This window comes from Penicillium manginii (assembly GCF_028828005.1).
Source record: "Penicillium manginii strain IBT 31320 chromosome Unknown utg000011l:1.0-1395921.0:1.0-1396616.0, whole genome shotgun sequence".
Classification (NCBI taxonomy): Eukaryota; Fungi; Ascomycota; class Eurotiomycetes; order Eurotiales; family Aspergillaceae; genus Penicillium; species Penicillium manginii.
In genome coordinates, this window is record NW_026643112.1 from 1,084,312 (window position 1) to 1,111,829 (window position 27,518).

The 27,518-nt window shown below is 49.1% G+C and overlaps 9 protein-coding genes across 9 annotated transcripts; 5 read left to right on the top strand and 4 right to left on the bottom strand.

The window, feature by feature from the left end:
• Positions 1-350: 350 nt before the first annotated feature.
• hxB (putative molybdenum cofactor sulfurase protein (HxB)) lies at positions 351-2,933 on the bottom strand (the record flags this gene model as incomplete). Its single annotated transcript, XM_057110333.1, has 4 exons — positions 351-1,421; positions 1,471-2,343; positions 2,394-2,761; positions 2,837-2,933. The coding sequence occupies 4 exons, from the start codon at positions 2,931-2,933 to the stop codon at positions 351-353; spliced, it is 2,409 nt and encodes an 802-aa protein (XP_056953035.1).
• Positions 2,934-6,602: 3,669 nt separating this feature from the next.
• N7533_013684 (mitochondrial 54S ribosomal protein mL59) lies at positions 6,603-7,275 on the bottom strand (the record flags this gene model as incomplete). The annotated part of the gene is made up of 2 exons (XM_057110334.1): positions 6,603-6,644; positions 6,721-7,275. The coding sequence occupies 2 exons, from the start codon at positions 7,273-7,275 to the stop codon at positions 6,603-6,605; spliced, it is 597 nt and encodes a 198-aa protein (XP_056953036.1).
• Positions 7,276-7,806: 531 nt separating this feature from the next.
• Positions 7,807-10,302, top strand: N7533_013685 (putative mRNA splicing protein (Prp39); the record flags this gene model as incomplete). The annotated part of the gene is made up of 4 exons (XM_057110335.1): positions 7,807-7,875; positions 7,974-8,189; positions 8,301-8,404; positions 8,898-10,302. 4 exons carry the CDS (start codon positions 7,807-7,809, stop codon positions 10,300-10,302), a joined length of 1,794 nt encoding a protein of 597 aa, XP_056953037.1.
• A 612-nt stretch (positions 10,303-10,914) lies between these two features.
• On the top strand, positions 10,915-13,535 carry prp28 (mRNA splicing protein PRP28; the record flags this gene model as incomplete). Its single annotated transcript, XM_057110336.1, has 3 exons — positions 10,915-11,265; positions 11,347-13,304; positions 13,382-13,535. The coding sequence occupies 3 exons, from the start codon at positions 10,915-10,917 to the stop codon at positions 13,533-13,535; spliced, it is 2,463 nt and encodes an 820-aa protein (XP_056953038.1).
• Positions 13,536-15,420: 1,885 nt separating this feature from the next.
• Positions 15,421-16,023, top strand: N7533_013687 (uncharacterized protein; the record flags this gene model as incomplete). The annotated part of the gene is made up of 2 exons (XM_057110337.1): positions 15,421-15,771; positions 15,817-16,023. 2 exons carry the CDS (start codon positions 15,421-15,423, stop codon positions 16,021-16,023), a joined length of 558 nt encoding a protein of 185 aa, XP_056953039.1.
• A 2,109-nt stretch (positions 16,024-18,132) lies between these two features.
• Positions 18,133-19,149, top strand: N7533_013688 (uncharacterized protein; the record flags this gene model as incomplete). Its single annotated transcript, XM_057110338.1, has 1 exon — positions 18,133-19,149. The coding sequence occupies one exon, from the start codon at positions 18,133-18,135 to the stop codon at positions 19,147-19,149; it is 1,017 nt and encodes a 338-aa protein (XP_056953040.1).
• A 2,704-nt stretch (positions 19,150-21,853) lies between these two features.
• On the top strand, positions 21,854-23,722 carry N7533_013689 (Peptidase S33 tripeptidyl aminopeptidase-like C-terminal; the record flags this gene model as incomplete). Its single annotated transcript, XM_057110339.1, has 1 exon — positions 21,854-23,722. One exon carries the CDS (start codon positions 21,854-21,856, stop codon positions 23,720-23,722), a length of 1,869 nt encoding a protein of 622 aa, XP_056953041.1.
• Positions 23,723-23,818: 96 nt separating this feature from the next.
• N7533_013690 (uncharacterized protein) lies at positions 23,819-25,265 on the bottom strand (the record flags this gene model as incomplete). Its single annotated transcript, XM_057110340.1, has 2 exons — positions 23,819-24,574; positions 24,831-25,265. 2 exons carry the CDS (start codon positions 25,263-25,265, stop codon positions 23,819-23,821), a joined length of 1,191 nt encoding a protein of 396 aa, XP_056953042.1.
• A 736-nt stretch (positions 25,266-26,001) lies between these two features.
• N7533_013691 (alpha/beta hydrolase family protein) lies at positions 26,002-27,111 on the bottom strand (the record flags this gene model as incomplete). Its single annotated transcript, XM_057110341.1, has 1 exon — positions 26,002-27,111. One exon carries the CDS (start codon positions 27,109-27,111, stop codon positions 26,002-26,004), a length of 1,110 nt encoding a protein of 369 aa, XP_056953043.1.
• Between the last annotated feature and the right edge of the window lie 407 nt (positions 27,112-27,518).

Below are 27,518 nucleotides of genomic sequence, written 5' to 3' on the forward strand. Positions count from 1 at the left end.
CATTGCGAAGTGAATCATTGTAAATAAACTTGATTTTTGTTTGAAGCAACCACACATTATTCGATTATGTGACATTTAGGGCTTTAAGAATACATGGATAAAAGATAATTCCATTGGGACCCGAGAAGGGGAGTCCCGAAAAGACCGAAAGTAAAAAAACCTAAACTGAGTACAGAAAGTTACACATTAACACATCACTCATTAACACAAGCCATGACCATGTCGGGGAACCTGAGTACAAGGGCATTTTGAGCCCAGACAACTCCACTCCGTAGCGTACAAACATAAACGAAAACCTATCGACTTCATCTGCTTCCATGGGAAGCTTCCAGGACGGGGGAATCAGGGTATCACATAAAAGTCGGCGTAACAACATCACCCACCATGACCGTACGGCGGTCTAGTGGTTCAAACTCAAGTCTGTCGACCTCGGCTCGAGAAAGAGCAGCATAGCGACCGAATTGGACCTTTCCATCAATGTTTCTGGTCTTCGCCAGGGTAGAGAATGGCTCAGAGCGTCGCAGGCCAGTAAACTGGTCGATGGAAACCATCTGGCAACGCTGGCATCCTTCAAGAACATCGATACGAAGTTCATCGGGTCCGATTCGTAGGCCTGACCAGTGGTCTTCGGCATAAGGCTGTTCTGCGTCACCCACGCGAGCAAGTCGCTCGGCGACAACTATGTTTCCGCGGAAAACATCAGCGGCTACTGCTTTGGCGGCACCAGGGCCTTGTTTGGAGCTCGCTTTGATTGTCTCGTTGAGACGATTCACAGATGAACGTGAGACCACAAGGATTGGCATCTCATTGGAGAGCGTCAAGGGTTTGCCCTGTTGGCGATTCTGTTCAACGACGGGTGGTGGGAGGTCAGGTGGAAAGGAGCCTGGCATAAGCAACTTCCGGAATTTGCTCTTCCATACACCAGAGAGACGGGGTGGGCGTGAGAATCTGGTGGCAGATTGTGAAGGGAAGCGTGCAAGCGTGCAGGGGACGCCCAGGAAATCAGAGAAGAAGGCCGAAACAACTGGGGATGCGTATGCATGTAGCGAAATCTGGTCGCCACATACCATAGTTGCCCTTCTATTACCGGAGTTTTGGCATAGCGAAGTTGAGATGAGACTGGTTTCTTCCCAGCCAAGTGAAATCTCGAGGGTCACTTGCTCGGTAGACGTACCATAGCTTATTCGCAAAACGCCGCGTTCGAGATCAATGGATGGGCGGATGAGAGCCATGCGAGGATATCTTTTCTGATTTAGAGCAGCTCCTGTTCCCTGGTGAATGAGACACCACTCGCGGTCCCATGCCAGACCCTCTCTCTTAACTTCCCAACGCTTATTCTCGGGGATTTTGAAAGCGCCACAACTCTTAATTGGGAACACAGAAAGACTTTCGATGTAAAAGTGACGGTTGACGACATCGTCCTCTTCCAACGGTGGGTCGAGTGCGAGAATAGGGGGGGGTCTTCTCGACGTAGAATTCTTCGACCAAGTTGGCAAGAGTTTCAATGTCCGTCATGTTCGTCATTGCGCCAAGGCTGACTCTGCAGACACCAGTAGGTCGACCATTTATAAAATCATTACCATTGCCACATCGCAGACCTTTTGAGTAGGCATTGCGGATCTCTGACGATGTCCAGCCGAGAGAACAGGCAGCGCCTCCAGGGTTGCACACCGTTCCGGTTCGCATCTGGATATTTTGGACTGAAGCCAGTTTTTCCACCTCGGATTTTGGGACCCATTGTCCTTGACTATTGCGAAGATTGAATGCAATAATAGGGCCTTGGCTCTTTGGGTTACCATAAACCGAGCTTCCATGGTAGATCTGGCAGACTTGCGTCTCGTTCCAATGCTTTAGAGCGGAGAGTCTATCGTAGAGCAGTCTCGCCAGGAATGCTGTGTGGAATGAGATGTTTTCCATGGAACCATAGAGTTTCTCATGAGTGCTTATGGCAGAATCGAGAGCAATTATGCTGTGGAATGGCAGGGTACCATCCTCGAGTCGCGCATGAAGAGAAGACTCCTTCTTCGCATGCCACTGGCCACCAGATGCCAGGACCATTTCCACAGTACCTCCACCAAAGAACCGCCGTCGCTCAAACAGATGAGTGGCACTTTTCTTCACGATCAGTGCGCCCAGGTCAGGGAATCCAAAGATCTTGTAGAAGCTCAGTGCGGTAAAGTCTGGGGAAACCGCGTTTATGTCCAGCGCGGAGGTCGAAACCATCGAGGCCGCATCAAGCAAGGTATAGACATTGCCGCCATTGGCAGCAGCTCGAATTTCCTTGCACCAGCGGAGGGGAGACGCCGGCCGTTCATATTGGACTGGCCTGGAAAAGCGAATAGTCTAGGTGCCTTTGTTGGATTTGAGGGTATCTCCGGGATCCATTTGTCGACGTCGGCATCGCTCATGAAACACTGATGGTTCAGATCAGCAAGCTCACGCACTCCAATGAGACTGGTATGAGCGTCGACGTGGTAGCCATACCAAAAGCCTCGGTGATCGGTGTCACGAAAGGTGTCGGCGATGAGCTTGATGGCGGCCGTTGCATTAGCCACGAAGACCAGGTCAAATTCATCAGGGTCGGCATTAAAGAAACGTAGGACGCGTAGTCGAAGGTCGTCAATTCGGGTGGTAGAAAGCTGGGAGGAGAGAGACATGGAATGTGGGTTTCCAAAGAGACCGGACATCATATCTTGGGAGAAGGCGTCGATCATAGACTTGGCATAGAGTGTCGTGCCAGCATGATCGAGGTAGGTTGTCGCTGAGATGATTGAAAAGCATTAATAAGGTTTGTCCACCTTCAACTTGTTCACCTCAAAGACTCTGATGAACTTACTAGCAAGGTGGGGATATTCCTGCTCGCGAATCTTGTCGACATCGGTCGAATAGCCAGAGCTATATGCGATGCGACTTAGTGGAGTGGGAGTGGACATTTTGTGAAGTGGATGTCAGATATGCACAGCCTGCATGAACGAGCGGTAAGGACAGATTCCTTAGAGTTTCTGTCTCTCTCCAGGAGAATGAATGTCGACAGCCACGTGGTAGATCGTCGAGTTGCTCACGCACACTCTAGTCAAAAGTGACTTGGTTGCTAACAAAACAAATGTGTCAGTTTGTTCACACGGCGTCAATCACGCTTGGTATCTGTTGCAAGCAAAGCAGTGTGTATGATCCCAGTCATACATGCAAAAATAAGGCCTGATCAAAGGGTTCACAGAGACACAGAGAGGGGTAGGGAAGTTGATAAGGTGGGTATGCAACTACTAGTATAAAGGGATCGGAGCTTACCGAGAGATAGAATGAAAGTGAATGGGGCCAGAAGTGGATCTTGCCCGCGCCAAGTGAGTAACAAATACTAGTATTCGTACACCACATTCCTGTTGCATTCGTAATTCAGAGTCCGAGAATCCGAGAATCAATTCCGGATGAAAGAGGAAAAAGTGAAAGTCAGGAAAGCCAAGTGAAAGTAGTCTTGCTGTTGCTGTTTGGCCTGTGGCAAGTCACCTGACACCCTTTTTGCGGGGATGCGGGCGAGTGCGGATTTCTCCAGTTTCCAAAGTTGTCGGGGTTGTCCTTGATACTCCAGTCCACGGGTTCAATTGGGGAAGAACTTGTTGAAGTAACTTCAAGTTTCAAGAAATGTCTCAGAGCAAGAACTTGAATCCACTGTCGTTGATACAAGTCTTCTCTATATATACCCCCACCTGACAAAGCCCGCCCCCACTCTCATACACTAACAGACACTAACGCATTAACGTGTTTCACCACCGAACCGCCACCACCACCGAGCCGCCACCACCTCAAAAAAATCGCGTCGCGTGTAGCACCCCCATCTTTAAACCACCACTATGCCACCAATTCGTACCGGACGAACGCGCAAACTCATTGAGCAAGAAGGCAGGATCGAACTTGCTATACAGGCGCTAAGAAACAAGAAAATAGCTTCTATTACTGAAGCTGCGCGTGTTTATGAGGTACCTCGTACAACATTACGCGACCGCGTCAAGGGGATCGGTTATCGTAACACCACTCGCGCAAATTGCTCAAAATTGGATAAAATCGAAGAGGATTCGCTTGAGCGATGGATATTGGATCTAGATATGCGTGGCAAGGCCCCTACCTTAGCTATGGCAAAAGAGATGGCCAATATTCTACTTGCTCAGCGCTCTGTCAATACCCCTCCCTTACCACTCGGCAAAAACTGGATATCTCGGTTTGTTGCACGCCGTGAGAAGCTAAAAACCCGGTTTTCACGTCGTTACGCCGCTCAGCGTGCATTATGTGAAGATCCGGAGCTTATTCGCGAGTGGTTCGATCAGTATCGCAACATCATTGCTGAATATGGCATCCTTGACAACGACATCTATAACTTTGATGAAACTGGCTTCGCAATGGGGATCACTAGTACTTCAAAAGTGATCACTAGTCGGGAGTGGCAGGGAAAAAGAAAAGTCGTGCAGCCTGGTAACCGGGAGTGGGTTACTGCAATTGAGTGTATCCATTTGGATGGTGTTCTACCTCCAACGATCATTTTTAAAGCTAAGGTTTTTATATCTGCTTGGTGCAGTATTGTCCCAGACAACTGGCGCTTCGAGGTCAGTAATAATGGATGGACTACTGATCAAATTGGTATTTCATGGCTCGAAAATTCTTTCATCCCATACGTTAAGAAGCGTCAACATGGTGCCTGGTCTCTCCTAGTCATGGATGGCCATGGGAGTCATCTTACCCCTCAATTTGATACTCTATGCATGGAAAACAATATTGTGCCAATCTGCATGCCATCTCATTCATCGCATCTATTACAACCTCTTGATGTAGGTTGTTTTGGTGTATTGAAGCACTTCTATGGTCAGGCTGTGCAAGATCTTGCCCGCATAGGCTCTACAGATATTAAAAAGCTCGATTTCCTTCATCTGTACCCTACAACACGTGCAGCAACATACACAACCTCTACAATTGCTAGCAGTTTTATGGCATCAGGTATCATTCCATATGCGCCTGAGGTAGTACTTTCAAAACTTGAGGTTCATCCCCGTCACCTACACTACCACCATCACGTGGTAGTGCTAGTAGTCATGAATTTATACCTCATACACCATCAAAAGCTATCAATTTCCGACGCCAGGCAGCATCAATCAAGCGATTACTAGAATATCGAGATATTTCACCCAATAGCGATATATATCAGCAATTGGAGCAGACTACCAAAGGTGCACAATTACTTGCTAATCAGCTTGTAATGCTGACGACTACATATGAGCGTGTAATGGCAGAGAATGGACGAAAGCAGCGAAAAAAGGCCTTACCTAATAAGCAATTGGTATACGAAGGTGGAATGACTGCCGAAGAGATGCAATTACGTCTACAAATTGAGCATGAGCACCAAATGGCAATACCCCCGGTGCCACGGCGTGCTCCGGCAGCTACAGAGACGACGATTAGGAGGCCTGTACAGCGCTGTACTAATTGCAGAGAGCCAGGGCACAAGCGGAATAGGTGCCCGGTTGTGAATAGTGCTTAGTTTTTGCAATATATTATATGGTGGTTGTGTAATATTCAATATATATCGTTGTAATGTAGGTGGGGTGGCGGCTCGGTGGTGGTGGCGGTTCGGTGGTGAAACACGTTACCATTTCAATATCACCTCATATCACAATCATCTAATGATCATATTACCTACCTAGGTAGTAGTAGCTGCTAGTAACAATTTGAACCCCTCAAGGTGATACTTAGCGCCTCGGTGGATCCCTTAACTGTACCGGATACAGGGGGACTAACCGACTTTACAGGGCTTATCGTGTCAGCTTACCCTGTAAGCTTGAAGGCGGTTTGTATTCTGGGTGCGTATATTTACGTATTAGTAGCAACGGATAAGTACAGTGTCCAATCTTGGCATCAATAATTTCTATTCCAAGGTTACCAGTCCTGGAGAGATCAAAGAGTCCAAATGGCAGGTACTAGTAATCCTATTAAGCAACTTGAAGCTGCCAAGCCTGGAGGAAAAAGCAAAGTGTGATTTCTGCAGACTGTCGCAGCAACAAAAGCCTTGTTCAGTAGCGCTTATGTAGTTACTCCGTAAACGATAGTCGGGTATATCAGACCCTCTTATTGGCTACTTAGCCACCATAGCCGTACTAGTAATCCATAGAGGCACACACGTGGCTGTCAACCATGCCAGTTTCATGAAAGTACTACTCCTGGGCAGGTATGATTTACGGAAGACGCGGGATTGGTGTCGTCACGAGTGTCCCATTGCACCCTCTCAGCCGCACCAGTTCAATAGTCTCTGTGATATCGGATTGTGATTCAGATTACTGCGGTGATATGCACACAGAAATCATCCGCGAGGGCTAAGGCCGCTGCGGGGAAGGGGAAGCATAATGGACCACATGCCCATTCGCTTTATATAGTACAGGTAATATGATCAAACAAGAATGGAAGAAAAGAATAGAAAATAAGAGAGAACTCCATCCCAAACCCCTGCAAATGATTTCATACAGATGCGTCTGCCGAGGATTGCCAAAACGAGATTGGCAGCGAAGGTGAAAATCGACAGGCGAGAGCGAAGAATGAACATGAGCACAGTGTGTTCATCTGGTTTACCGCTTGGGCCATTGTCTCCAGCCACGACCGTGACCACGCTATTGATTGCATTAGCGCATGTTCCTGCTCTCGGGCGTGGGTCTTCTGCTCAGCTGAGCTGAAATACAAACGTACCTGCTTCCACAAACGAATCATCTCTGGCATCTCGGTCATCGCCTTGCGACGATCCTCGAGACGTGCCTCCATCGTACGCTCCCACTTGTGACCCTTGACCTTCTGGCCAATACCGGTACCCTTGATACGCAAGCCTCGCTCGGCCAGGCGGGCCTGCTTGTACTCGGTCGACTTGGTGCTGGGGGGAAGGAGAGGCTCGACATTGTATTTGATTGCCAGTTTCACGAGGTCGGCCTGTTGTCGCAGTCCGTAGCGCGGTCCGATCCACTTTCCAGTGGTGAAGATCTTCCGGGGGAGGAAGGGGTTCTGGTTGCTGGGGTCATTGTGCAGGAGAGCACGAGAGAAAGAAAAGGCTTCGCGATCTTCTTTGTGAGCTCCCTTGGCATCACGGTCGGCAGTGTATGGAGATGGCAGGTTCTGTTCGGCGGATGCTTCACCCTCCGGGGCTGTCGGGCGCGGTGCGACCAGGGCGGAGTAGACCTGGGGTGGATAGCGGGCGAAGAAATTGCGTAGACGCAGGGGCAGCTTGCCCACTGACTCTGTGATAGACGCCATGGCGAGGGTTGTGTAATTGAGGGCTGGAGGTGGCTACTGCGGACTTTCGGGGGAGTCTTGATGTTGACGGAACAAAAGTTGCGGCCCACGCTAGTCCCAATTGGGGGATTATTGTGGCAGCCAATGACCATCAGTTTGCAATTGATTGACCGCCTTCCTCGCTCTAGCACTCATTAGTATCAAGTTATTTTTCATCGTGATTGAGTATTATTTTTTGTATATAAAGAGCACGAACTAGTAGTAGTAGGCAATCAATAATTAACTAGTAATCGCTCGTTTGAAGCAATGCTTTTGCACTACTGGCCTACTTTCTTTCTGCCAGTCAAAGTGGTTATCGGCTACCGTAGATAGTTCTGCCAAAGGCGGTAACGGTGTGAAAAGCGGAAAAGAGAGAAAGAAGCGGCTGGTTTCAGCCTCCTCCCTTTCACCCATCTATTGTTATCAAAACTTCAACTCTTCGCGACATATCTTTTATCAACTTGTATTACTTTGTTCTCTTCTTGCGCATCTCACTGTCTCACTGCGCCCGTCATGGCGGACTACAACTACGGTGGTTCCGAGGAGGAGAATGCGGAGCTGAGAAAGCTGGAACTTGAGTTGGTATGTCGGACTGATGCTCTCCTGCGCGCGACCGGCTTGGATCGCAACATCCTCGTTCTACTACTGTCTCTGTCGCTAACCTTTGTTGATTCTGATAGCTGGATGATCCCGACAACTTTGAGACTTGGGAGAAGGTTGTCCGTGGCGCCGAGGCCCTCGAGGGCGGCATCAATCGTAACTCGAATCCCCAAGCTATCTCCACCGTTCGCACCAACTACGATCGCTTCCTCGCAAAGTTTCCCCTCCTTTTTGGTTACTGGAAGAAGTATGCCGATCTGGAGTTTTCCATAACCGGCACCGAAGCCGCAGAGATGGTACGGAACCTCCCAACCACCCCGCAAATACGATATACTACTCCCCATTGTGTTGTTTTCGTGTCACTCTCACTCGGGCCTTCAAGTCTGACAACCCGGTGTTATTTTTAGGTCTATGAACGCGGAATTGCCAGTATTTCCCCATCCGTCGACCTCTGGACCAACTATTGCGGTTTCAAGGCCGAGACCTCTCATGACGCCGACATTATCCGAGAGTAAGTCGATACGTGGTTTCCTTCCCTTACCTCTCCCTGTAACCGTGACCGTGACCGACGCAGCTTGCGAAAGCCCCTTGTTGTCCCGATGTTCTTTGAGGCTTGGATATGCGGTGGTTCAGATGTTCCATTGATGATGGGTGAGAAAACCATCGCCTTCCCACCCTGAATCAAGCGGAGTTTACTTCTCACCGGCTCATCCAGGCTGCTTTCCTTCTCCGCCTGACAGGCATGATTTGCCTCTTGCCCGGACAGCCCATGGAAAAGTCTCGCTCGAATGGCTCTTCCCTCTTAATCCCGCGCACGAAAACCCTGGCTACCCTCCCCCCCTACAGCTCGCTCATCCCGTTGATTGATGTTTTGGACCTGTCTCAATGACAGCATGAGCCATGGTTGACACATAACTTTCTCCTACCATCCCTCTCCATTCCCCCCCCACCCAACCCACCCCCAAACATCGGAAATGTGCGGTGTGCTAACCAAGCTAAAATAGCCTCTTTGAACGTGGTGCGAACTGTGTCGGTCTTGATTTTCTTGCTCACCCGTTCTGGGACAAGTATATTGAATACGAAGAACGGGTAGAGGCACAAGACAAGATTTTCGCCATTTTGGGCCGTATCATTCATATCCCCATGCATCAGTATGCGCGATACTTTGAGCGCTATCGCCAGCTAGCACAAAACCGACCCTTGGCGGAGCTCGCCCCTGCAGAAATCATGACTCAGTTCCGAACAGAACTGGAGGCCGCTTCGTCCCAAGTTCCTCCGGGTGCAAAGGCCGAGGCTGAGATCGAGCGTGATCTGCGATTGCGAATTGATAACTACCATCTGGAAGTTTTTGCCAAGACTCAAGCTGAAACAACCAAGCGCTGGACTTACGAGTCGGAAATCAAGCGTCCCTACTTCCACGTTACTGAACTGGACGAAAGCCAACTCGGAAATTGGTCGAAGTATCTTGACTTTGAGGAAAGCGAGGGCTCTTACTCTCGCATCCAGTTCTTGTACGAGCGCTGCCTGGTGACTTGTGCTCACTACGATGAGTTCTGGCTCCGGTATGCCCGTTGGATGGCTGCTCAGTCCGGTAAGGAAGAGGAGGCGCGTATTGTTTATCAACGCGCTAGCTGTCTCTATGTGCCCATTGCGAATCCCACGATCCGCCTCCACTATGCCTATTTCGAGGAGATGTCTGGTCGGACAGATGTGGCTAAGGACATCCACTATGCTATCCTGATGAACCTGCCCAGTCACGTCGAGACTGTCATCTCACTCGCAAACCTCTGCCGTCGCCACGGCGGTCTCGATTCCGCGATCGAGGTCTACAAGACCCAGCTGGATTCGCCCGAGGTTGACATGTCGACCAAGGCTGCTCTCGTCGCGCAATGGGCTCGTCTCTTGTGGAAGATCAAGGGTGATCCCGATGATGCCCGTAAGGTCTTCCAGGAGAACCAGCAGTATTATCTCGACAGCCGTCCGTTCTGGACCTCTTACCTCATGTTTGAGGTTGAGCAACCCACTAGTGCTGAGGCTGAGTCCGTCCAGTACGACCGTATCAAGCAAGTCGTTGCCGACTCTCGATCCAAGAGCACATTGCCTGCCGAAATCGTCAAGGAACTCGTGCAGATCTACATGGCTTACCTCCTTGAGCGTGGCACTAAGGACTCCGTTAAGGAGTACATGACTCTTGACCGTGAGATCAATGGCCCACCTTCCATCGCTGCCATTAGGACCGGCGGAACTGCTATTACTGTGCTACCAACCCCCGCAGAAGTACAGCCGGCAGTGCCTGCTCCGGTTCCCGCACCTGCGATGCACGATACGCAGGACCCTGCAGCCGCGGCGCAGGCTTATGCCTATTATCAGCAACAACAAAGCCCCGTGAATGGCGCCCCGGTCGCCTAAGGCCCTCGCCAGGCAGCGTAATACTTGTCATGTCTCCTTATGAACATTCTGTTTGCGGTGGTATCGGTCGCTCTGAGCCGCCATTCCCTTTCTTCGAGGTGTCTTCTTTCTTACTCGATTTCTCATCTACCAGGGCGGGTGAGTTTTTCTCTCTTATGTAGCATCATGTTTTGTGCCGGTCCCCCATGGCACCGTTCTTGTTTTCCCCTCCTTTCTACAGGTTTGTTTAGCGATTTTGCTATGCCCAGATAGGCCTTGCCCTCTCGGCAATCTGTCTGGCCTGCTCTTGTGATTAGGAACAGTTGTTCCGTTGTACTCTAGTTCCCCTCTTTGAATGATGCTAAACCAAGCAAATATATGCAAATTGCCAAGTTTGTCTTCTCCAGCTATTGAGTACCTAGGTAGCTGGCTGATTAGTGCCATATAGCCCTAAGCCAGGACGCATGGAATATTAGTAACAGTATAAACCGTCGAGACCACGTCTATCATTTTCTATCAGTCCTATTCTTTCCCCCAAGTTTTCCCCCAAGTCGATATACCAATGGCCTGAAATCTATATAACGTGACACGTGACCGCGTGACTGGTCCATCGCGCTCCGCCGTAGAAATTCGATGCGACATCTCGCCGCATCGTCCGACCGGATCAACATCACATTGTTCTCAGTTCATTGCGATGGATGCTGTTATGACAAACGGCTCGGATGCCCCCCCCTGGGCCTCCCCTCGACCCCATCGAACGTCCCCCGACACCACCACCACCTCCTCCCGAAGACTCGGGAGCTCCCGCCGCCACCACCAGATGCTGGCGCACCTCCACCTCCTCCAGATGACATTCCTCCTCCCCCGCCCGTGGAGACAAAGAAGAAGAAGCAAGGATGGGGTGCGAAAAAGCCCTCTGCAGTGCCTTTGAGTGTAGAGGATCTGATCCGCAAGAAGCAAGAGGTGGATGCGGCTTCTGCAAAGGTATGCTCTCCACCACCCGACAGCATTCATTCTTACCGCGAAGGATGTACGATCGCTAATTTATACGTTTTCTTCTTACAGCCAAAGTTCTTATCTAAAGCGCAACGAGAAAAGCTCGCGCTGGAGAAGCGCGCTAAGGAAGTAGAGGCCGAGCGACAAGCGAAGAAGGCACCTGCGACTGGCGTTGATCGCAATGGATTCTCAACTGAGCAACACCCATCAAAACCCGAGCAGAAATACCCAGAGAAAAGAGATTCGAATGGACAAGTACCAACTGGACCTCGTGCCATGCGCAGCGAGCGTCAGTCTGGACCTGGACCCTCCCGAAACGGACAACAATCACGAGGACAAGATAAGGAATCAGCGAAATCAAAGAACGCGAAAGCCGACAAACGTCTTGCAGAGGAAGACGAAGCCGAGGCACAAGCGTCGCTCGTCAAGAAGCAATATATGGGAGCTGATCAAACCTCCACATTTTCCGCCAAGAAGAAACGCAAGCGCACCACAGATCGCAAGTTCAATTTCGAGTGGAACATCGAGGAAGATACAAGTGGAGATTACAATCCCCTATACCAGCACCGACATGAAGCGAACTTTTTTGGCAGAGGCCGACTCGCAGGATTTGGAGAAGACATGGCAGACGATGTGGCGCGCAAGTATGCTGACGCCTTGGTAACTCGGGACCAGGAGTCGGGTAGCATTCGCGCGAAGGAGATCATGGAGATGGAACGCCGTCGTCGTGAGGAAGGCTCGCGTCATCAGATCGATAAGCACTGGAGTGAGAAGAAGTTGGAGCTCATGCGCGAGCGCGACTGGCGTATCTTCAAAGAAGATTTTAATATCGCTACCAAGGGTGGCAGCGTGCCAAATCCGATGCGGTCTTGGGAAGAGAGTCTCTTGCCGAAGCGCTTGCTGGAGCTGGTCGATCGCGTTGGATACAAGGAACCCACTGCGATCCAACGTGCCGCTATTCCTATCGCCATGCAGTCGCGAGATCTTATCGGTGTGGCTGTCACCGGTTCCGGTAAAACCGCTGCATTCCTACTGCCACTTTTGGTATACATCTCAGAGCTGCCACGACTAGACGAGTTCGAGTGGCGCAAAAACGACGGTCCCTACGCCATTGTTCTCGCACCGACTCGTGAATTGGCGCAACAAATTGAAATTGAAGCCAAGAAGTTTACCCAACCGCTTGGTTTCAACGTCGTTAGTATTGTCGGTGGTCACTCAATCGAAGAACAAGCCTTTAGCCTCCGCGATGGTGCAGAAATCATCATCGCTACCCCAGGTCGTCTAGTCGACTGCATCGAGCGTCGCATGCTCGTCCTCAGCCAGTGTTGCTACGTCATCATGGATGAAGCAGATCGCATGATCGATCTCGGTTTCGAAGAACCCGTCAACAAGATCCTAGACGCCCTCCCCGTATCGAACGAAAAGCCCGATACCGAAGAAGCCGAAAACTCGCGCGCCATGAGCCAACACATCAGCGGACGAGACCGTTACCGCCAGACAATGATGTACACAGCCACCATGCCCGCAGCCGTCGAGCGTATCGCGCGCAAATACCTTCGTCGCCCAGCAATCATCACCATCGGTGCTATCGGCGAAGCCGTCGACACAGTCGAACAGCGAGTCGAAATGATCCCCGGTGAAGACAAGCGTAAGAAGAGACTTGCAGAGATTCTTTCTGCGGGAGACTTCCGTCCTCCAATCATCGTTTTCGTCAACATCAAGCGAAACTGTGATGCTATTGCTCGCGAAATTAAACATATGGGCTTCTCGTCTGTTACCTTGCACGGTTCCAAGACGCAAGATCAGCGTGAGGCTGCCCTGGCCTCTGTCCGTAATGGTTCGACCGATGTCCTTGTCGCTACCGATCTGGCTGGTCGTGGTATCGATGTCCCTGACGTCTCACTTGTCGTCAACTTCAACATGGCCACCTCGATCGAGAGCTACACTCACCGTATCGGTCGTACTGGTCGTGCGGGTAAAAGTGGTGTGGCTATTACGTTCCTGGGTGGCGAGGATTCGGATGTTATGTATGTTTTGCCCTTTTACTTTGTTGCAGTCCTCTTTTGGGTCTATATTTTGTTCGGTATGCTAATGAAAATCACAGGTACGATCTCAAGCAAATGCTTATGAAGTCACCTATCTCGCGTGTTCCGGAGGAATTGCGCAAACATGAGGCTGCGCAGTCTAAGCCGAATCGTGGACAGGCAAAGAAGATTGAGGATAGCTCTGGGTTTGGAGGTAAGGGTGGTTGGGCGTAATGCATTAAGACTTGTTCGATATACCACAGTAAAGAAATATCATTATTATGCCATTGCCATTCTGTTCTATCATTTCGACAATCAACTTCCAGGGCACTTGATGACATTATCAATATAGATGTAGTGTTTAACCTCACTTTAGACTCGGATACCCTTAATGTGTTTCCTTTGTACTACATTCGGCGACACCACAGTGGGGAAAATAATCATTGCTGGCTACTATTAGCAGTTACCTGCTTCCGAGAATCCTCGGAACATCCAGTAGTAAGTTCAGGTGGACATGGATGCGGGTGGTAGTCAGCCGAGAGTTCAGCGGGTGGCTGCTTTGCCATCAGCTCTGATCTTTGTCATCTTATTCCCGGGAAGCTCAATCTTCGTATGATGTCCAACAAGCTCTGTCATTGCTTTCTGTTTATCTAAGGCCTCTGCTAGATCGCTGAAAGAATGTTCGGATGGGGACTCGGATTTCGTACCTCTCTTTTCTCTATGCATAAACCAGGCTGCAGCAATCATCGGAGCGTGAACACCTATGTACGAACGCATATTCCGGTGGCGGTTTCGCCCCGGTTGGAGGACCGTACTCCGTACAGATACCAGATTCCATAGTTCAGACTCCTTCCTTGACCGAAACTTGAATCAGTTTAGTTTCAATTTCCTTAGCACCCTTTCGCATCTTACGCCGGCCGGCCTTTCGTGGGGGCCAGATTATGGACAAAGCAAGTCGGCCTCCTCAAAATCCTCCAAGTTGCCAGGATAGCTAGATATGTGGCAAATTAGCCAGCCTTTGGGATATCACTGGTAGACTTTTGCGTCTGATTAAGCCATTCTCGACATTCCCTTGGCAATTACTATAACTCACTCCGTACACACCGGTGCGACTTTAAGTCTCTTTCTTGCGCCGATACTAAGATGTTAGTGCAGATATTTCATTGAACAGGTTTCTTTCAGCCGAGAGTCCACTATAGCTGGCCCAGTAAAAATCACATAAAATACCCTTTTTTGGCCCCTGTCACTAGTACTCCCCACTGTCACCTTTATTAAGCTTCGTGGAATAGCTTAATTAGCCTGATTTGTATGAATACTATGTAGCATATAATAATTAAACAGAGTTGCTATAAGGTAAACAGTATACTTGTAGATACTCCTGGCGAGAAAGATGACATGCCCTCCTTTGTACCCAAATAATCCTTGGGTCTATCAGGCTCTATTTAGGACATCCATATTATTTCGAGACAATTTTTAGAATAGCTTTGAGAACAAACATTGCTGTGTAGCTTTCCAAAAGTTAGCTTTCCAAAAGTTAGCTTTCCGAAAGTTTGTCACAACTAGCGAACTATCCCTTCTGCCTGCACCAAATTCACCCCCTTCCTGTTCTATCGTACCACTAAAATAAAACTGGGGGTACCTTAAGGTAGGTATGTATCTTTGATCGAGAGTCTTGCGAAGCCCCCCCGCCTGTGAATTAGTGGGGAATTTAGCGTGATACTGAGCTGTTATGACTTAAAAAAATCTTCATCTTCAAACTACTCAATACCCAAGGTGTGAGGACTCGAATATTGAAATATTGTAGTATTTTGACGAAAAGTAACAAAACTAGAGAAAAAAAGAGAGAGAGAGAGCTCTCATCGCAACTATCGTACATGAACTGGTGTTTAGGCACGTGACGTATCGGGTGACTCAGGCAACAGCGGCCAGGTTCGTCACACAAGGTCACAGAACATTCTGGCGGCCATAACCAAACGTATAGAGGACGGGCGCTTTTCGAACTACTTAATTATCCTTACTGAGAATTCTAAAGCGATGGCCAGTCTTTTGGACCGCCTGCCAGATATTGCTCGTTTGTGTTGTTTAGCTGGTCTTATCATTTTCAACAGCTTAGCCTACTATGCGTCTTCTCAAAGGCCTCTTGATAGCAATTTATTGCTGTTCAACATCAGTGCAGGCCTCTACCTGGCCTTCATCTATCGATGGGCAGCCAACACCAGACAGATGGTTACAAATTAGCTTGAACGAGACTGCAACCGAATCGAGCCTTCAGACAAGGGACTTCGGTCATGCCCTTGTGGAGCGAACTCCTGTCCGAGTTTGTGAGCGGATCCTCGCTGCAACTGCATCCTGTGTCGTGATCACGAACTTTGCGATTGCTATGGCAAAATCTCTTGCCAGTACTATCAAGGAATTGTCCGATCAAGGTTCCTGCGACACCATGCGTGGAACCTACCAGTCCATGTCCTGGGTCTATCACTCCTCCGGCTGACATTGCGATACGACAGCACAACAGGCTACCATCGCAGGCGCAGTCAAGAAGTATCTCGATGATACCAATGGCAACAAGCTTTGCGGTACTGAATGTCTGCGCATGGACCATGGAGGCACATGGGATGGATGGTTGAAAATCGGCCCCACGGCAAACTTCAAATCGAACGCCTACTGTGGTCCTTCCCTAAGTTTCAGCAGTTGTCTATCTGGCGGCAACAACGACATCTGAGATGCTGCTTGAGTTATCGAAAGAATGGGCGAAAGAAAACTTGAAGAGACCTCGGGAGAGAAGACAAGTCGGAAGGGGGCAGCATCCGGAATTTTGAGACGACAATACGGGAGCCGTTCGGGTATACTATAAGATAGTTTTACTACTAGATGTGAAATAAAATACTGGGGCTCCAGGCTTTGCATACTTACATTGGTCAAAAGGTCGATAGACTACTAGTAGTACTAGCTGGCCTGCTTCTTAGTAATATTCTCAGCTCAAAGCCATTGGTTGTTGACAAAGCCAAATGCAAAATTGACAATATGGAGATGGATGAGAGATCAGATCTACGCGTCAATTTTGCTGTCAGAACTTTTCCTCACCTACTTCAAATAGTATGATAAGACTTCTTTGCGACTTTCTGCTGCGGATGAGCATGGAAAAAAGAAATAAAAAGTCATCGATTAAATTGCTAGATACACCTCTGGACCAACTGTGACTGGGCGATGCAGGGCGGGGAAATACCTAGTGTAATGGGGATTCTGCTCTCAACATCGGAGTTATGTGACTAGAGCCTTAGCAACAAGGTGTCTGCTTACAGGGAGATATTTAGTTCGCGCGATAGTATTCTAGGAATACACACACCTGTCAAGTGTCATGATTCAGTCTTTTCAGTTCCTGCGGCGGTAGCGGTATCGGTGTACTGCTCATGAAGGCTCGGATGCCTTAGGAGGTTATATCTTAGTGGCCATCGCCTTGCCTACTCTCCTGCACACTGCGTGTGTGGTGGTTTTGTCCCTCTGCGATCGACCCGTCTGCTCACGCAGACAGCCAGCGAGCATTCCCATCTTTCACTAGATATAATATTGGAGGATTGAAGGTGGTGATTGGATGAGAGAGCGCGAAGACACAGTAGTTAGTTAGTTAGTTAACTATGGCGGTCTTGGTACCTGAGGCATTCACGCCTCGACGTGATATTCTTTCTCCAGGGCTGCATTCGCCCAAATTGGGTGGATTAGTTTCAAGGTGTGGATGGTGGTTTCAAAGAATTAAGCCGGTCGTCCATATCTGCTACATGATTCTTGTTGGGCGTAGGCCTCGGGCACCACCCCAGACACTCACATCTCGCCTTCCCAGCCTCGCACCCCCTCTCTCTCCCTCCTAGATATCCGCATGCACGCACCATTTCCTGGTTTCCATCCTCCGTCACATCTAAAGAGTATTCATGACAATCTGCCACGTGCAACTTGGTTGCGAACCGTGGTCAACGGTGGTTCACCTCGAGGGTGTACTATCAAGTACTTCTGATCTCCGAGTCAGCCAAACGTGGAGCATTTGTGCTACTTTTCAGGGAGTTTCAATGGATGAGTATTTATAAATCGTGGCCTTGCCTATTCGTTGCGGCTTTGCCTGTGTACTAAGCTTTTCAAGGCGTCCACATCGAACACTGAGATTTGACAAATAAAAAAATACCAAGCTCACATAGCTGCAACTGCTGGTATGACAAATGCCGGTCTACGGGGTAGCGATCATCGTGGGGGCCAGAAAGCCAGACGCAGCAGCAAATCAGAACCCCTTTCACGCCCCGCAGACAGCGTGTTCAGGCATAAACGACTAGACCAATCTAGGAAAAAGAGATGCAGCACCAATCAACGCGATCAAATTTGGAGTAATTGTTGCGGATCACCCTACCTTTAGGCATCTGGATCGCAATCATGCTGCCAACGTGCCAGAAGGCCTTGTTCGCGCCAAGAGTTTTGGCTGTCCTTGGCAGCTGAAAGCCAAGTCCATCTCGAAATAGCGTTGGGGCGGAAATCTGATAAAGACTAAACGAAGCCTGCCCCGGCTTGCGACGCGGGTTTTTCTCTTCACCTCCTCACAGCGGCCAGTGGCTTATAATACACCGCGATGGATTTTTGGAAAAGGGAAGAAGCCGGTGGAGGAGAATGTGAGCTAGTCGGGGAGGAAATGGCCACATTGGTGGGCAATGGGGTTTGTATACATCTACCCGAAACATGGCAATAGAATAGTCTTGCTGATTATGAACAGATTCTGGTGGGATTTGCTGGCCAAGCCCTCCTATCCTTGTGCTTGTCGGCTTGGGTTTTCTTCCTAACGAAGCATGGGAATATGGACATTACGCACCCAGAAGGCTCGATCGGGCGTGTGGTTGAACGCAAGCGCATGGAGTTTGTGATGGATATTTTGATGGTTGGATCGGACTTTCAAACGACGCTGGGAATCGCGTATATGATCACTACCTTCGCACAAGTACGAGTCCTTACTATCCCCTTCCCCATGAAGTTTTTCGGTATCGCTGACATGTCATTACTTTCCCACCAGGGCATGATAATGGATACCTACCACCTCCACCTCGTTTTCGACATCTCTAGCTTTGTCGGAGTATCAAATACGGCTGCGCTGGTCTGTTGGAGATACTGTCGTGCTAAAATCAGCGAACCTGATGCTAAGAGCCGTGGCCTCCGCGAACGTGTATCATGGTTTGACCGCCGATATCGAGCTGCTTATATTTTCCTCGCATTATACCTTGCCCTGACAATATGGCTCGAGCTTCGCCTGGATGAATGGGCTCCGAACAAGGAGCCCGGTCGCTGCTATCATTCGCACCTGGTGACGAGCCCATCAGCCTCGCACCCAGCCGCAGATAAGATCTATGTGGCTTTCACCAGTGCTTGGCTCATGCTTGTCGTTCTATCTAGCGTTTTTGCTGGAGTTGGTAAGAGACGTGCGATTCTGATTCTATGCGCACTCCACTTCCCCTTGCATCTTTACATGGCGATTGCTCTTCGACAGGCAAATCATGGAAAGTTCGAAGGCGAAACAAATAACGAGAATGAATGGGACTTTGGCCAAACAACAGCAGTTCTACTATTGGGAATTGCTGTTGTAGAGCTGGTTACTAAAGGGAAGGAATATTATGACTTCGAGACTCATGTGGCTAAGCATGGAGTGCCCCCGCCTCCGCCTGCAGATGGTCTCTCGGTCCAGAAGGATGAGGAATCCAGCAATGGAAACTATCTTCTTAACCCTGTTCGTCAAGATGAAGCCACCAGCGAGGAGAGGCAGCAAATTGGGGAAGGTCACTCTCCGACCACAAAAAATGGATATCAGCGGGTCGGAAGCTAATTATTCTCTACATGATTCAATTCACGCTTGCTGTCACACTATCACGACTTAGACCGAATTTTTTAATCTACTCAAGCTTTTAGCTTAATCTCTATTTCACCTGGCGATGATAATGAAATAAAATGCCACTGATGCTGATAGGAAAACTGTTGTTAAAACTTTACACAGGAGCTTGAACAATACTGTCTCTTGGAGAATTCATTTAGCCTCGTCGGCCGATTCCCCCGTAATTTGTACGATGGATCCCAGTTTACTGTACAATATGTGTGCCTTTTCACCCTTGGGGGTGAGGCTTCTCTTCGATGCACCTATGGTATCTATTAACTTCAGAAATGATAGCGGTGTGGTTCGGGTACAGTCATCGGCGAAAATAGGGGAGGAGACGAGCACTTCATACGGGCCGATGTGCAAAATAATTGTTGTGGCCCGCCAGTAACCAGGGTGAAAGACTGAGAATAACTGAGTCACACGGCCTGACAAGTCCAGAAAAACATGTGGCTCAGCCCTGTGGAAATCTCGGGGTGCCCTAAATTTGGAGTTGGGAGCTCCAGAGATCGGGACTTGTTCGTTAGACTAAGATGTAGTAGTGTTTGGTGAACTCTATTCGGGTTAGTCTTGCCTTGTCTGGGAAAGGCAACAAGAGAACTCGAGAAACTGTGTCAGTGCCACATCAGCTGAGGCCATCGAGGGGGCCGAGATCGGAAGGGGGAGGGTAAATGGGAAAGAGGGAAAGAGGTGATAAGTACATGATGCGTATTGTGCATCATGGTGCATATGATAATGACGAATAGGAATACTCTTCAGGGCTGGCGTACGGGGTTCAGGAAACCAAAACATGCCCAAGCCTTTTCGTTTCAGGTCTTTGTCTTTGATAGGCTCTTTCGTTTATGACAATGGAGCTACAGACCCTGGCGCTAGGCAGTCAGGTTCCGAAAGAGCAAGACTGCCTATCATAACTTTATTAAATCACCAGGTCTGCAGCCAATCGGCGGGGGCAGAGCCGCATGACACTTTACGAGGGGAAGACTCCTAGAAGCCAGATCATGCAGGAAGATCCGGGACACGCATCTAAGCTGTGCCGTGAAGGGAGTAGCACCAATGAATTTTCACCTTTCCGATGATGGCTTCCGCCAACCCAGTGACCTCGGGACAAGCGCCATCAACTGCAGCTCTGGGGCTGCTGCGCAATCTTGCTCTTCCGGCCACCTTTGTCGGGAGAGACAACCTTGGAAGAAGTTGTCCGGTACTAACTAGTAGGTATGGAGGCCCAGGTATATAAAGACGACCACTGGAACGATTAACTATTAACTATCCTCTAAAGTTTTCCGATTTTTATCACAAGCCTTTTAAGCGATCAAGTACTACTAGTACCTAGGCATTACTGGTAGTACTAATTCGTATTTGGAGATGCCTGGCAACAAGCGAGTGGTTCCATTTCTTGGATACTATGACAATGATGGCCGACTCCAGCTCTTCCAACCTCCAAGACTCTACGAAGGCCCCGGCCCGTTCTCCCCCACTGGGCCCTCTGGTTCAGTTTCCAAAGCCCTCTCACCTAATTCTGGTCTCACATGTGCCCAGCAGGCAATTGATTCCTTCAATATCAACACTAGTCAAACTCAACAACAGAGCTTGATTCCTTTGCTTTCAGATGAGAACGATGTCATATTGAATGAAAATTTTGATATCAATCACTCCGAGTCCTTTGGTTTGGGTCATCGTGATGTTCTTGATTTTAATCCTATTTCCTCACGATTTCATCAACCGAATGGCCACAGCCCAGAGAAAAGCCATGGCAACAATACGTAAGTCTCAGCCGGGATCCGGTTTCCAGTCGCTTCTAACCTTCCTCTAGTTCATCGCTTCGTTGTGAATGGAGAGACTGCCAATACTCTGGTCATTTTGCAAGCGAAGGGACATTGATGCGGCATATTGAAACCATGCATGTGTCGCCAAATAGATACAGGTGCCAACACTGTAACAAAAGCTTCAATCGAAGGGATCGATATCGGACACATTTTCGAATGGTCCACTCTTGAACAACATCGTTGGAAATTTCCGGTTCATTATCGCTATGACAGGAGCTTGGAGCTTCAATCTTCTCGCTTTTCATTTCTCAGTCGAATTTTCCTGTAGTTATTTATATCCGTTGAATCTATATTCGTCTTACTTCTCAAAAGCTCATAATGCAATACTATCATCCAATACTACTCAAGGCAACAGCAACAGGCTTCGGTATATCTTTTCTATTCCCCGCCTAGGTGTCCCGAAACCATCTAGTAGTTACTAAAAGTATTATTACTCGAGGTTCGCCACTCAAGCAATTTCTTGTTCATAAAATTAAATGAGAGACCTTTTCAGTAACTGGTTGTCTGAATTAGAGGTTGATTTTTACTACTTGCAATTTTGGAGCGGGTAAACATTCTTTAACCAAGGAGTGAAGAGCCCTGCAGGTATACTCAATCTTCAAATAGCAATCGGAGGTCGCAATTTCGATTAACAGTCCAATCAAGTTCTTTCTTAAACACCGCTCTGATAGATAAATGCGGAGTTCGGAGCTTGCGTAGGGTCGTATCTCAACTCCGATGTCCAATCAGCTTTGCCTGCAGAATAGCGCCAAATCCTCAAGGCTCGCGCCATAGCCCTTTAAAGCGCAAGCTCGGGGGCACCATTGCTTTTCCCACCCCCCTCGAAAAATTCAGCCATGGAAAAGCGAAAGCCCGCTTATCCAGCTCAGCCTGGGAAACGATTCAGGAAGAGTTTGATATGGCTTGTTGCGGGCGCTGGGACGATCGGCCTGATGGGGCTGGGTGGATTTCCTCCCCGCGCACATCACTGGGTCTTCCCAGGCTCCAAAGTCCATGAGAATATCGAAGTTCCGGTGCACACCTCGCCCTATGGGATATTCCCACAGAAAGGTGACCCATTCCAGTTTATACCCTGCACTGATGCCAGTCTTCCGCCGCCCCTGGAGGACACGACCCCTCAGCAATCGTGGGCTGCCCTCTTCGATGCCGATCCCAAGCACTGGAGCTGGGGTAGCACAGGCCAGGGCATCTATCTTTGTGGCTACTTGGACCTTCCACTTGACTATCATAATTCCACAGACCACCGCATTGTTCGCATTGCGGTGACAAAATTCCAGGTCGCTGGTCTACCCCTGAAGAATGACACCGAACTTTCAACCGCTCGCAATGAGTACAAGAGTGAACGCACTCTCATCATCGAGCCAGGTGGCCCGGGAGGAAGTGGAAACACATTCCTCTGGGAGACTGCAGAAGAAATGACCAATCGATTTAGTGACGGTCAATATGATGTCCTGGCTTGGGATCCACGCGGTGTCAATCTCTCCCTTCCCTCCGGAGCATGTTATCCTCAAAATTCCCACCGCGACCGATGGTCTCTCTTGTCACTCAATTATCGTGAAGAAGCTCCAATTTCACAATTGGAGGTACTTGACGCCATGAATAATGCAACATTCTTCGCATGCCAGCAACGGCTAGGGGATTTTGGTCGATTCGTGAGTACAGCATCGGTGGCTCGCGACCTTGATGAGATTCGAAAGGCGCTAGGTGAAGAGGAGGTTTCAGGGTACTTTGTCAGTTATGGCACTGGGATTGGACAAACATACGTTAACATGTTTCCCAACCGAGCGGGTCGTTTGATTCTTGATGGGACCGAATATGTTCGGGACCACCGTCTCTTGGGCGGATTTGGATGGACTGCTCTCGACAATACGACTGATGCTTGGAATGATGGGTTCTTGGGCGAGTGTGTCAAGTCTGGTCCAGAGGCATGCGCATTAGCAAAGCCAATTCCAGGCGATGGACCAGTCACACTCAAACAACTCCAGGACCGCATGGCCGGACTTCTCGAGTCTCTTCGAGCTCGCCCGCAATCAGCATATACAGAGCTAGGCGGTCCATCTCTGATCACCTACTCGGCGCTTGTGGAGAGGGTGCTGTATCCGGTTATGTATAGACCTACGGAATGGCCGAGAGTCGCACACATGCTCTACGAGCTCGAGGCAGGAAACGCAACACTAGCAGCGAACCAGCTAGATTCATCATGGAGCGACAATTCCGACAAGCCCGTCTTCCCCGGCAACCCATCTTCCAGCGAGCTTGAACTGCTTGTAATCTGCTCCGATGCATACGACGCGCCCCTTCCAGATGGACTGGAATGGTGGGCTGAGTTGTGGGCAAATATGACCACCCAGAGCTGGATTGCAGGCAACTCGCGCTTTTTCGCAGTCATGCCTTGCCGACATTTCAATACATACTGGGATCCACCATCCGAGGTTTACCGCGGCGATCTGAACCATACTCTCAAAACTCCTGCTCTTCTCATCGCTTCCCCATATGATCCTGCGACGCCCTTGCGTAATGGCAGACGACTTTTGAAAGAGATGGGACAAAACGCAAGATTGATTGTTCATAATGCCTATGGACACAGTTCAAGGCGAGATCCTTCCGATTGTACAGACCGTCTAGCAAAGGACTATATTCTTAATGGGATTCTACCCCGTGAGCAGGAGGTTCAGTGCTATGCTAATAGCAAGCCCTATTCCTAAGCTCCAGGCGAAAGCACCGCCTATAATATGCGATAAAATGACGATTTTGCCGTTTGAAAGAGTGCTTCCTATATTCGCGTATGTGTAAATATCTAATCAATTCATTATACTTGGAAGAATACCGCGGTTCGAGCTGTTCCTGAGACGCTGCGATAAACTATTCGTTTGTTCGAAACCAGTGAGAGTAGCAAGCATGTCCAACATTTGCAATATCCAAGTGTATCTTTCCGAATATTTGTCCGTGCAAAGCGCCGCAACGAACAACGGCAATTGCAAGCGGAGCACACCTCCGACTCCCGGTGCTCCGTAAATGAAGTAGTAGTCGATGCTGGCACAAATATCATCCGCCAACTGGTCCATGGCGGAAATAGATTGGAACACTATCTGCTCACCTTCATATGTCCATTGGAAACCCAGAAGATAATCAGCAATCGATCGGATCATTTCATTGAGAATAATTCGCATTTGCCGGTAGAAATTCCACATCCCAGCTATGGCGAGGCTGTTGTACGTATGATATGTCTTTCTACCAGTTGCAGAGCAAAAGTGCTCGTGAGTCGAAGCATGCGCTCTCTTCACAATAGCATAGCTCCAGGTATCGTCCAAAGACATGCACCATGCTTCAAGTTCTGCCTCGAGTACGAGAGCTTCGCTCAACAAGGATCCGAGGTTTTCAGCGGATTTTTCGGCCCTGTCGACTTTTATTGATAAGTCGTTCAAGCGGACAATGATTCGATAGAATCTTTCGCGGGGTCCAGCATCTTGATTGTCTTTTGTTTCCGCAAGTTCTGATAGCTCCCAGATCCTCTGCGAATTATGCTTTGAGTACCGGAATAAAACACCGCTTATAGCCTAACGATGTTCGTGTCAGTATAGTTTGGGAATTTTATAAGCCAAGTCAAACTGACATTCAACAATGTCACGGTTTCAAAAAGAAATCGCCCTAGCTCGGAATCCATTTGCGCTTCACCTCGAAGCTCAAGCATTCTGGTGGCTCCTAGAATGTGGTTCATCCATCCGTGCATCTCATGTCTTCCCATTTTTCCCATTATCATCTTTGAGAGATATTAAAATCTGTTCTTTTGTTGATTAAAGGAGAACATCTTACCTCATAGGTACTCAGCATCATGACAGCGGTCAGGGTGGAGTCAGTTGTTGCCAAGGCAGGGTCTCTAAGGGCATCATTGGTAGCACAGAGTGCCATACCATATGACTCTGCTGCCGACCGTCCTAAGTTAGACGTCTCCTGCATGCCTGACATGCTAGCCAGTCCCAACGCCCTGGAAGCAGCCTGCAGTGCAACAGAAGACTCTTTGCAGAGTAATTCCGGCACATACCATAATATGCCTTGGCTTTGGCCAGAGCCAACCCAGAAGGTAAAAAGGTGGGACATAGCATGATCATCAATGGAAAGCGGCGGAGGGGATAATCTTGCCGGGGTAATTGACCCCTGTGATGAAGTGGGCGAGTTTTTGCGCGAGGCCCTGCGTCGGGCCTCGACCTTTTGCGAGACTTCTTCAGTCTGGTCAAAGACTCTCAACATGTTTGGATCTCGATACCCTGTGCATTTCTGGTGGATCCTTATGCACTGAGAGCATGATGGTCGTTGGCGATCGCACTGTCTGGTCAGTTTAAGTTGTAAACCACCAGTATTGTTAGTAGCTTCTAGTTACTTACCGTGAGGCGTCGCTTTCGGCACAAGTCGCACCCCAGTCCCGGCTTTCCTCTGTAGACCATGACTAGTAGAATGGATGTGGAAACATAGAAATGAAGGATGCGGATGAAAGGATGATTATAATAGAAGATAGTGGGGGACTCTTCAGGGGAAGATTAACTCGACCTAAGCTTTGTGGGGGCCAAAAACTGTGCATACGTAGTCCGGGAGTTCAGCTTGGCTCAGCCTTGTCGGGGAAGTTTCCCCACTCTAAGCTGAGCTTTTCCTCGCGCAGCTGCATTCTGTGGGTCTTGGATACAGTGGAAATTGAGAAAGACTGGAGGTGAGTTTTGGGATCTTGGAAGAAACCCGTGGCTTGTTGGTGAGCTTGTGATTTTCAGACTTTGAGAGCCCCGGAGAGAAAAATGCAGATTAGGCCATGGGTATGTCAGTTGATAACTAAAGCTTAAATAGAATTCCATTGCTAGTACCTGGCTGGTCAGGTTGTTGAAATGGCTAGTACTCTATCAGGGGATCCTCCTTTTCCGTGGACACTTATAGACACAATAAATCAATATATGAATATTTTCACTACTTTCCCAAGCCCAATTCCAGCTTCTCCAGATCAATAGACAACATTGGTAAGGTTCCTCGGCATCGAAACGTGATCCCAAGTCTCACCCAGCCAATCTAGTGTAACCTGAGCCAACTGAAACTCCGCCCCAAGTTGACAATGCTCACCAGCGCCAAGATCATTCTTGAAAAGATTATAAGTAGCCTTCTTTCCAATAGCCTTAGCCATGAACTCCGGCTGTCCTGGCGCAGAACTATCATTCTCCCCTTCCCCAATAAAAACAGGGCAAGAGATGTTTTTCAACATGGTAGAATTGAGCGTGAATTCCGGCAAACGCCCCCACCACTCAGACGCACTTGTCGTGTTGAAGCTGAAAAGCGACTGAGCAATAGCCCAGCGCAGATAGGTAGCTCCAGATGACTCAACCTCTGAGAACTCCTCATCGAATTTCTCATAATGGCCTTGGTCATAAAGATCGGTGAGACTATCCGGCATTTCATCCTTGAAGTGTCCGTATAGATCGTTCATCCCATCAATCGCCAACACGGCTTTCAGTCGATGTTCCCTCGTAGCAGCCAGCGGTGCCAATTGACCGCCAAAGGAGATACCCACGAGCGCAACGCGGTCTAGATCGACGTCATCGCGTGTTTCGAGGTAATCTACAATTGGAGAAATCACGTTCCACCAGTCTGGTATGAAGCCGATTTTCTGCGTCCGCAGAACTGTGGGTTGACCGGGTCCCTCGTAGGTAATTACATTCCAGCCACGGGCCAGGACTTCGATGCCCATCTCGTGGTATAAATCCTCTTGTGAGCCGTCGTAGCCAGTTCCGATGATGATGGTGGGTACTCTTTCGTGACCGCGCTGTGCCTTGAAGAATCGGGCTGGGACGGAGAATTTCCCGTTCGGGACATTGGGGCTTGAGGCTGGTAGGTTCAGGTTCACGGGAGGGATCGAGAGGAGTGCGGCTGCTTTGTTGAAATCTGATACAGAGCGTGCTCCGACCTTGTTGATTCGGGGATCGCTTTGATTTGCGTGGAGGAAGAAGGGTGCGACTCGATAGTAGGATGATGAGCGGAAGTAGGCCTCGCGGGCTGAGACGGGGAAGCGTGATGCGTTGATGGATGTTGCTTTGGCGTGGATTCCATCGCCAAGGTACATGAACTCTTTGTACCAGCTTTCAAAGTCTCCGGGGGTTATTTGACTGGCAGCTCGTAATACCTCGCCTGTTGATGCGCCGCCGGCGTTACTGAGTGCCAGGACGGTCTCAAGCACGAATGCGAACTCCGTGTTATTGCTCAGCTGGTATATGGCATTTGGGTAGTTATCAACTTGGGCAAACTAACAATAAAGCAGGACATTAGAACTTGAAAGAGACTTCCGAGTCGATTTCAGGGGGTTTTGCTTGTGGGAAATTACCGATGGCATGGAGAGCTGGCAGCCCAAGAGGGCGAAAGCGAGAAAGCGCATAGCGTCGAAATCGATGAGTACAGAGGTCCTTCTTGAGATTTCTCGTTGCTTTCGCTGTTAGAATAAAGCAAAGATCTCCAGGGCTTGCTTTCTGTGAA